The 10,686-nt window shown below is 53.0% G+C and overlaps 1 protein-coding gene across 1 annotated transcript in view; it reads left to right on the top strand.

Moving 5' to 3' along the window:
- The first annotated feature begins 9,432 nt into the window (after positions 1-9,432).
- Positions 9,433-10,686, top strand: part of CKM (creatine kinase, M-type) — a 6,230-nt gene continuing 4,976 nt past the window's right edge. The window contains exons 1-2 of the mRNA XM_006911793.1: positions 9,433-9,625; positions 10,508-10,662. Coding sequence (XP_006911855.1) covers positions 9,433-9,625; positions 10,508-10,662 — 348 coding nt within the window. The remainder of the gene's footprint in view (positions 9,626-10,507; positions 10,663-10,686) is intronic.

The following is a 10,686-nucleotide window of genomic DNA, read 5'->3' as shown; positions in this document are numbered from 1 at the left end:
GAGCCACGCCCCCCGCAGGTGAGGCCGGCCCCGCCCACCGCTCGGGGAAAGTTGAGCCCCGCGGCGAGGGTCCAGTGGGAATAGCAGCACCTCGGAGGCGGAGCCGGGAGCCTTCGGGGCACGTCGAACCTGGGGACGCTTCCAGCACGCCAGAGGCCTGGAAACGGGGGCCTCGAAGAGCCAGAAACTTAAAAACTGGGAATTTTGGAAACTTCGGAAGCCAGACCTATAATATAGCCTCGCAGTGCCTGCCGCCGGGCCTTTGCCTTGGCTATGCCCCTGCTTGGACCTCTCTTCCCATAGAGCTCACCATTATTCCGGTCTCTCCTCAAAGGCGCTTTCTCTGAGAGGCCGTCCCTGACTGCCCCTTCCAATTACCCCTCCCACAAAATACTCCTTCCCCCACTTGACTTGATTCACAAAACTTCCGAGGGCCTAAAAGTATTTTGTGTAACATTATATAACGTTATTATGTTATGTTACATCACATTATTGGGGAGATAATGTAATGGATAAAACCTGGGCTGTGGGTTCAAATGTGATTTCAGCACTTATTGGCTGTGCAGGCTTTGGGCAAGCAACCTAACCTCTCTGTGCCTCGGTTTTTTAATCTGCAAAATGGGGATCGTCCAAAGCTGCGAAGATTGAATGAGTTAATAAATGGATAGGAAGCATTTAGCAAATATTAGCTAATGATCGCACGATGTAATATTGTTTTTTCCCCCTCTGTGTGGTCAGTATTGAATCTTTAGCACTAGAACAGAGCCTGGCGCAAAGCAGGGGCTCAATGAACATTTTTTTTGAGTGACGGGCTGACTAAATCAAGTCCTCCAAACGTACATTGGCCAAAGCTGGGCGCACAGGATTCTAGCATCGCAAAATGTGGTTCAACCCGAGCTTTACAGAACCCCTGCAGTACCCCGGCTACTGCACTACAAGATGTTTCCAGAAGAGGGCGCCGCTGGCCCGTGGACCAGATGCCCGACTCCAGCGCAGCTCCGCACCTGTTCTCCAGGTCCCAGTGCAAATGCTCCCTCCTCCCGGAAGCTTTCTCGGATCCCCGACTCCCAAGCTGGATGAGACGCCCCTTCCAGGCTCCTGAGGCTTCCTGGGCTCCCACATCCCAGCCCTGCCTACTCTGGGCCGTCATCTCCTACATGGACTTACTATTGAGTCCCCAGCGCTACCCAACATAGACAGAACCCAGAGAAGGAGAGTGGATGTTGATTGAATAATGGAAAATAAAACTCAGAGTCACACTCTAACTTCTCCAGATTATTTTGAGGGCACAGGGGAGAAGGGGGCAGCCGAGCCCCCCACCCCAACTCTTTTGGCCTCAGACATCTCCCAGTGGTTCTGGATCTGCCACACACTATGAAGCAGTACAGGGACCTCTCTGTAATTTGCTGGCTGTGTGGACCCTGAGCCAGGACCTAACCTCTCTGGGCCTCAGGTTCCTGGTCTTTAGCATGGGACTCAGAAGGGTAACCTACTTTGTGAGGCTGTCCTGGGGATTAATGAGTAATCCTCATAAAAGACTTAGCACAGAGGAGCCAAAAATAAACACTATGTGTGCAGATGTGGGTGTGGGTGTGGATGGGGGACATGGGAGGGAATCGAAGCCAGGTAGATCTGAGTTCAAATCCTGATCTTGCCATCTCCTTTCGTGTAACCTGGGACAAGCGATGATTTTTCGATGTAGATTTCTTCATCTACAAACCTGGAATGATCACGCTCACCACCAAACAGAGCGGTGAGGATTAAATGAGACAAAGCCTGCAAGAAAAAAAATGTTGACTAAGGCGGCCATCTCTTGGGCTGGCCCTGTGCCAAGCACTTTCGCACACCACTGAGGGCTGGAGTGTTGAGTTCTTTCCTGGGACGGGCCCTATGACGAGTCTTGTAAATTAACTCTATGAATCCTCATATCAACCCTAGGAGGTAGAGGCTATGATTGTACCCGCTCCACAGGAGAAGATGAGGCACAGAGGGGTCAAGTGATTCATCCGAGATCACACAGGCAAGGAGCAGCAGAGCCCCTGAATCCATGCAGCCATCCCCCGAAGGCCCCAAGTGCAAGTCTCACAGAAGACACTCAACAAAACCCCCACTCTATCTCTTACGGCCTCAGTTTGCTATGTCAGGAAAATGGGCAGATGGGTTGGGGGCTTTTCTATTGTCATCTCTGGGCCACAATTTTTAAAAAGCTCTCCCTTTTTAAATTTACAAAGTAATGCATTGTTAGAAGAAAAACGTTCGCAGACAACAAGAGACTAGAGTTGAAAAGTCAGTCTTTGTCTCTCTTGATCCCCAAATACATGATTACTGGTTTCTAATATCCTTCAGAGATGTTCCACGGTTATGAATTGTATGTGGATGTATGAGCACGAGTGCCCATTTAAGAAAGACCGAATGATGGCCTTGACTTTGGGTGTGGTCGTGCGACTTGCTTTGGCCAATGGCAGAGGGGCACAAGTGACGACTGTGTCAGTTCGTTTCCTTTTGTGTCCCCCGCATAGGCCTGAGAAAGGCTTCCGCTGTGTGGCTGCGCCTCCCTCCGCCCACACCCCACATCTACGTATTGTTAAAAGGGAAACCAAGTCATAGTCACAATCTTAGGACTTTATTTGAGCACAAATCAATCCGAATAGGGCAGCGTCCAATAGAACAGACAGAAAGAAGCTCCGAGACGCTGCACGAAATGCAAGATTTCTAGGCAGAAGGGAGCGAGAACAAGGAAGTTATTCTAGGCGAAAAAGCACTTGGTTGGTGCAAGGTCACTCCCTCAGGGGGTGGCAGGGTCGATCAACCAGGTAGATGACCTCACTGGTGCTGACCAGGTGATTCCTGATCGACTAGTTTAAGGTTCCATGTCTGGAAGAGCTGAAACTGTCATTAAGTCTTGGTGACGTGGGTCTTAGCATAAGTCTATTTGGGGCCTGTTGTCTTGTTTTCAACAGTATGGAGCAGAGCTTCCCAGCTGAGCCAGCCCAGACCAGCCAACCCCATGTCCATTTTAAAGCTACTGCATTTTGGGGTGGTGTGTTTCACAGTATTTTTGTGGCGATAGGTGTATATTGATTTTCCTCCCACTTAGCAATATATCTTGGTGCTATGGTCTGAATATTTGTGTCCCTCACAAATTCACATATTGAAATTCTAACCCCACAAAGTGACAGTATCAGGAGGTGGGACCTTTGGGAGGTGATTAGGTCATAACAGGGGAGCTCTCGTGAATGGGATGAGTACCCTTATAAAAAGGACCCCAGAGAGCTCCCTTGTCTCTTCTGCCACATGGGGATATAAGAAGTCTGCACTCCAGAAGAGGGCCCTCACCTGACCGTGCTGGATTTCCAGCCTCCGGAACTGTAAGCAATAAATTTCTGTTGTTTATAAGCCACCCAGTCTGTGTTACAGCAGCCTGAAGGGACTAATATATTTGGCAATTGTTCCAAAGTGGTTCATATGGATTAGTTTTATTTGTTTTTAACAGCTGTCTATTATTCCCTTAGGTGTTGTCTCATCTTTTATCCATTAATAAAAAGATTTTTTAAAAAGCCATTCATATGACAAAGAAGAAATCATAACAGAAATTAGAAAGTATTTAGAAGTGACCAAGAATCAAACTACTACATAACAAAACCTGCTAAAGAATGATCTATTGCTACATGTGATAATGTGAATAAATTTCAACAGGCAGAATGTTGATCAAAAGAAATCAGACCAAAGAGAGGGAGTTCTGTATGATTCTATTTATATGGAGTTCAGTAACAGGCAAAGCTAATCTATGGTGTCAAAAGCCAGGATAGTGGTTCCTTTGGAAAAAGAGAGGTGACATTGACTGAGAGACCTTTTCAGGGTGCTAGAAATAGTCACTATCTTGGTCTTGGTTACTCAGGTGTACACATATACAAAAGTTCATTGATCTTAAGATTAGGGCACTTCAGTGAATATGTTATACCTCAATAAAAAAGCAACTTTAAGAAATTAAAATATGAATAAATATGACCACCCATCCACTCCAAATATAAAAGTTTCAATGTAAAGAGAAAATTTGAAATGATAACAGAATAGAAAAACTACCAAAAAATAAAACAAACAAACAAAAAACACCATGAGATGCAGCTACAGCAGCACCTAGAGGACAATGTATAGCTAAATTGATAAAGACTGATTTGGAGGATCTGGGCAGGGCAGGGCAGGGCAGGAGGGGAGTCATGAAAGACTGTCTTATTTGTGTCTTTCCCCGCATTACCACCATATGAGCTGCAGAAGACTTGGCATTGCACTTCCAGGATAAAGAAGGAGTGGGCAGATCCTTAACTGTCTGGCTCTGGGGCTGGCTTTGATTTATAACTTGTTTTCTCTGAATCAGCTGGCATCACAGACTACCAGGATTGGGAGAGGAATTTTGGAGGTGGATGAGGAGAGTTTTCTGGTGGGCCATGGTGGTGTCCTGCCTCCCAGAGTCTTCCCTGAGCTGTGGCAGTCGTCACATCCCCAGGAGAGGGATAGGGACAGGGGGAGTGATAGGAAAAAAGGAAGAGTTTGGGAGCAGGGTTGCTCTGCAATGCCAGGAACTTGTGGGTGAAGGGAAGCGAGCAAGCTCTGGAATTCCAAAATACTGGCTATGGCCTTGGGCAACTCCCAATCCCTTTTTCAGCCTCAGTCCATTGTCTGTAAAATGGGGCTTCAGCATGAACAGGTGAGATCAGGAAGGGATTATGAATACAAGCTTAAGAACTGACTATCTGATCTAGTCTTATTCTGCTACTTCCCAGCTGTGTGACTTCGGCAAGTGACTTAACCTCTCTGGGCCTCGTTTTCCTGACTTGTAAAATTCACAGTATCCACTTCATAGGACTGTTGGGGAATTACATTTATATATACATATGAAGTGCTGGACCCTGAAGCCAGACTGCTGGGGTTATAAAGGGGGCGTGGGGAAGTGGGTACAAATTGTCAGGGCCTGAAGACCTAGAGAGGGGCTCTGGGTTGATGATACTGTCTGACCTAGCTGAGAGGCCTAGAAATTATTGTCACCAAAGCTTGAACCCAATCTTGGCAGCCCTGTGCCAGTTTGACTCCCAGCTCTGCCTCTTCCCAGCTGTGTGACCTTGGGCAAGTCACGTAACCTCTCTGAACCTGATTTTTCAGAGTGGGATATTACTACAGAGGATTCTGGGAAACAGAGTGTCTGACATTTTTGGCTTCTCCAAAGGAGGCAGTTATAGGGTGGGAGAGCTCCCCAAGTGTAGAAAGGGCTTCTGATGCCATGTGGCCAAAAAGAGTATCAAATGTCCCCACGAGGGATTATCAAGGGCGCAGAGGGCTGGGCTGTGCCACCCACAATGCGTGCGATGTGGCTGGATCTTCTGCCTCCTCTGCTCACAGCCCGCAGTGGCTGGAAGCTCCTCCACAGCCCCCAGGGCCTGACTGGTCTGCTCCTGTCCCCTCTCCAGCCCCATGTTCCTTCTCCCACTCTCCCCTCTGTCCCATCTGCCCCAGCCCTGCAGCCTCCACCCCGTCTCTCAGATATGCCAAGCTACTCCCACCTCAGGGCCTTTGCACCTGCTGTTCCCCGCTTCCGGATTCCCCACACGGCAGTCTCCCTCCTCTCCCTCAGGTCTCTGCTCAGATGTCACCTCCCCAGAGAGGCCTGATCTCATCTCCTCTGCTGTGTGCCCTCCTTCAATTTCCTTCAAAGCTTTATTGTCCCAACATGACCGCATATATTTACTTGTTCACTGTGACTAAAATGTCACCTCCATGTGGCCAGGGGTTTTGGTTGTTTTCTGCTGTGTCCCCAGTAATTGCTCAATGTGTAATTGTGAAAATGATAAATGCGTAACGATTCCAAACCAGTTCCTTTTGGTCCTCTGCGCCTCAGTTTCCCTAACCAGGAGAGAGACCTCCATCACTCTGACTTTGCTGTGAAGGGACAGGTGGGTGGAAAGATCAGGGTCTGGGCCTCAAGGAAAAGTTTTCTAAGCACCCCCTTCTCCATCAGTACTCTGGGGAGAGGCAGAGAGGGCCCCTTTCCCTAAGTCAGTCCCGCCCACCTGGGAAGAAATGGGTAAGAGCCGGGCGAAGGGAGGGACCCTAGAGACGAGGGACCGTTCTCTTCTTCTTTGCAATCTTGGGGCTTCCTGCCCTTGCCCACTGCTTGACCTGCAATCCTGGTGCCTTCCAGGAGGAGGCGGCGGCTTCCTCTGTGCGTCCCCTCTTCCACAGATGCCCCTTCTCAGCCTCCGAGATCTCCAGCTGCAGCGGAGATGCTAAGAACTTCCGCTGCGCCCAAATCTGCGTGAGCGGTGCACCCAGCTCTGACCAGAGTCACCGCCCTGCCCCCTTCCCCTGGGGGTGGGACAAGCTCCAGGGGCCGCCGCTGCCCTTGTAAGGAGGCAAGGCCCAGGGACACCCGAGAAGCCTGGTTATAATTAACCCGGACACGTGGCGACCCCACCCCCCGACACCTGCCCTGTGCCCCCGCTTCCCCAGCGCCCCGGGTTCTCAGGCTGTGCAGAAGAGACAGCAAAGCGCGTTCTAAAAATAAACTCCCGTCCCGGGCGAGTCCTTCCCTGTCCCCTCCACAGCGGAAATCTCACCACGTCACCGTCACGGGGAGGGCGGGAGAGGGGACGGTGACCACGGCCTCCAACCCTGGCCTCGAGTTTGAACCTCAACTCAGCCGAGCCTCAGTTCCCGCCACCCACTCACTCCCAAGGACGAAAGCGCATCTAAGCCCGGAATTTGGGGGGCAGGCAGCCCAGAGTTCCAACCTCAGTTTTGTTCATAGGCTACCTATAGTTGGGTGACAGCCTCTTTGGACCTCCGCTTCCTCCTCTGGAAAACGGGGTACCTGGCGCTCCTGGGGCCATTGGGAAGTGTCCCCAGGGGCAAGGGGTCAACGCTTGCCGTTTTCCAGACCACTGGGGGCTGAGGAGAGGCCTGGGTACAGGAAGGCCAGGGGAAGGTGGCTTCTACGTGCCTGGGACATTTCCTGCGACGATCCCATGTCCCTGGCCAGGGGCCAGCAGTCCCCGCCAGCCCGATTCAGCACTTGGTCAGGGGATCAGCTTGGCGGGGCTGTCCTAGGGAGGCCCATACAAGGCCATGGGGCTGGGCGCAAGGCACGCCTGGGTTCGGGGTGGGCACGGTGCCTGGGCAGCGAGGAGAGAGGCTCAGCTGCCCTCTGGCCCACTGCCCAGGGGCAGCCCCTCCCAGCCAATAGCAAAGCCCCTATATAAGGCCAGGGCTGCAGGCTCTTCCTTCGGGTCAGTGGTGCCTACAGGACACAGACAGCCCCTTTCAGCACAGCCCAGACAGGTACCACCCGGGGTGGGGATTGGGGAGGGGTCCAGAGTGGGACCCCGTGGCTGCCGGAGGCTGGCCCGGCTCAGGAAGGGGCCCTGCATGTCTGTCTGCTCCCACGTTCTCCTGCAGGCGAGTCAGTGTGTAGGAAGGTTGACCTTGTGTCTGGGAGTCCCCTCCATCTGTGAGTCCCCAGCTCATGCTGTGACTCGTGATCTCTGTGGCACAGGGTCCTGGGGAGGGATCCTGGAGAAGAAAGGAGGCTTGACAGCTGCCAGCTGTCACCTCCTGCAAGGGGTTGGGGGCCTGGCCCGTGTTCATGATGGTTTGTCACCAGAACTGGGCGCCACAAGCCGTGCGAGGTGCCTGCGTATCACCCACCGGCCAGGGTTCTGCAGGAGCAGGCACTGTGGGGGCTTTGCATTTGTGACCCTGTGGGTCCCCGTTGTGTCCCCCAGCAGTGTGTCCTTGCGCCTGCCTTTCCGTGGCTCCTGCACGGGTGCCTGTATCCTGGGTGTGTCCCTAAATTTGGAGGCATGCATGTGTGACTCTTGCTTATGGTGTGATCTGGGGTTCACAGTGACCTGTGTGTGGCTCTGGGGCTATTTCTGCTCTTGTCCCTTGGGCTCACTCATCCTGCCTTGGTGCCCTCTCCTGGCCTGTCCCCAGCAGGGATGGGGGCGGGGACACCCTCTGAAGGGAGGTTTCTGGGCTTGCAGCCCTTGAGCCCCGAGGCCTGGATGCACGTCCTTTCACTCGCCCCGGCCCACCTGTCTCCTGCCTGCTGACTTGGTGCAAGGCGAGCCCCTGGAATGTGGGGGTGGGGGGGTGGCAGCTGGATAGGGGGGAGGAGGAAGAGTCTGCCAGACTCTAAAAATAATCCCCAACCCCGCACAGCAGCTCCAGAGGTCTCTCAAGGGTCCCCGTCGCCCTGGCCTGATGCCTCATCGTGGTCCCTCCCAGTCGTCCCACCATCCTCCCTGCTCCCCATTCCTGGAGCTGGGAGCGAGTGTCCCACCCTATCACCACCACTGAAGGATCCCTCCTCCTTTCTGAGTCTTGTGAATAAAAGTAATAATAACAATAATAGCAGCCATGCCCCGAGACGCTGGGCCCCAATTCCGCACCAGGGCTGGTGCTCAGCCGGCCACATGCCCGGCCTCGAAGAATCCTCCTGGCAACCCCGTGAGGAGGGCTCAGTTCACAGGAGACAGAGGCTCAGAGAGGCTGAGCAACTGGCCTGGGGTCACACAGCAGGGAAATGGCATTGGTGGGATTCGAACCCAGCTCTGTCGACCCCAGAGGCTGAGCTTTTCTTCCCACCTGAGCCCCGTGGAAGAGCTGTCGGCACACAGAGCGGGGGCCAGCCACCCCACCCGCTTTCGTCCACCCTGCCCTTCACCCCCTGACTGAGCACCCAAGAACCTTCAGAGAGACACTGTCCCCTCCCTGCTCATGCACTCATTCCCAGCAACACCCTCCACCTCGCACCAGCTCCTCCTCACACAGACCTTTCAAATAACAACAATAACAACAACAATGACAACAGGAATAATAATAGTAATAGCTGAGCAGAATAAGGCTTATTGTGGGGCGGGCACTATTCCAAGTCCTTTACATACATTAACTTCCTTAATCCTCCCACAGCCCCAAGAGCGGGGTGCTATTATGAACCCAGTTTCACAGAGGAGTAACGTGAGGCACAGAGAGGTTAAGAAACTTGCCCGTGGTCACACAGCTTGTAGTAAGCGGCAGAGCTGGGATTCAAACCCAGGCTGTCTGATTCTAGAAACTACTCCAGATTTTACTACTCCGACATGAAGGTTCCCCCCTCCATTCTCCAGCTGGAGAGAAACTGAGTCTCTGACAAGGTTACAAGTCCACAGTCACCTGCTAAGATGTCGCAGAGCTGGGATCCTAATCCAAGGCTCCTGATGCATCCTGTCAAAACACAGGGGCCTGTGTCTCTCCAAGTCACGCAGCACAGGGGTCAAGACTGGCTCTCTGGCCTGCCCGACCCCAGAGCCTCGCTCTATTACCGTGCTGGTCGCCGCTGGAGGCGAGCTAACCTTCTCCCTCTCGCCCCCCAGGCCCCCCAGGCCCCCCCACACCACCACCATGCCATTCGGTAACACCCACAACAAATACAAGCTGAATTACAAGCCGGAGGAGGAGTACCCAGACCTCAGCAAGCATAACAACCATATGGCCAAGGTGCTGACCCTTGACCTCTATAAGAAGCTGCGGGACAAGGAGACTCCCTCCGGCTTCACTCTGGACGATGTCATCCAGACAGGTGTGGACAACCCAGGTAACAGGGCGGAGTGTCGCCGGCACTGGAAGGAGGGGGGCGGTGCTTCGGAGGCTGCCTGCCAGGCCTCCACCCCGCCTCCCTGGGCCTCAGTTTCCTCATCTGTGAGGTGGGGATTATACTCACGGGGCTGTTGTGAGAAACACATTAATTCACATGTGGAAAGGGCCGGGGACAGGCCCTGACACATACATAGTAAACCACTCGGCAAATGCACAGGAGCGCAATGTGAGACTTCCCCCAGAAAGTCATTTGATCTCCCCCGGCCTTGTTTGCCATGCCTAAAAAGTGGGCACCTGTATTGTGACGACTTAAGAGCCAGTGTATGTGACAACATACAGTGCCAAAGCAGTGCCTGGGACAAAGTGAGCACTCGGAATCTGACAGGGGTGTTCCCGGTGGACACCAGTGCACCTGGTCACAGGAGACCAGGTTCTAGTCTTAGTCTCGAACTCATCGCGTGACTGAGGAGAGAAGCCCCCTCTCTCCAGGCCGCTGCCTCTCTGTCTGGCGAGTGAGGGCGTCTTGCAAGTCTCTTATTCTCTGTGGGAGCTGAGAGTCTAAGGTTCTGAAAAATTGTAGGTGAAAATTCTATGATCAGTGGTAACAGTTTTAAGACCTTGTAACCGGCCCCCCTGAGACTCTCCCTTCTCCTTTGCCTGGCCCCCAGCATTATTCCCTCACCCCAGAGGCCACCTTGACCTTTCTCAGCCTCTCCTCCCCGTTTTTACCAAACTTCAGCCTTGTCCGTTCTGACCCAGAGGTTGAATGAACCCCTGTGCATGTGCACGCGTGCACGCACACATGCAGCCTACACTCTACCCAGGAGACCAGGTCTTCTTTGCTGGGGCCAAGCACCTCTGACCTCACGCTGACCCCCAGGTCACCCCTTCATCATGACCGTGGGCTGTGTGGCCGGTGACGAGGAGTCCTACGTGGTTTTCAAGGAGCTCTTTGACCCCATCATCCAGGACCGGCACGGGGGCTACAAGCCCACTGACAAGCACAAGACTGATCTCAACCACGAGAACCTCAAGGTTGGCTTGGTGGGTGGGGTGGGG

The sequence above is a fragment of the Pteropus alecto genome, unplaced genomic scaffold (assembly GCF_000325575.1).
Source record: "Pteropus alecto unplaced genomic scaffold, ASM32557v1 scaffold194, whole genome shotgun sequence".
In the NCBI taxonomy this organism is placed as follows: Eukaryota; Metazoa; Chordata; class Mammalia; order Chiroptera; family Pteropodidae; genus Pteropus; species Pteropus alecto.
This window is presented reverse-complemented; position numbering and strand designations above follow the sequence as displayed.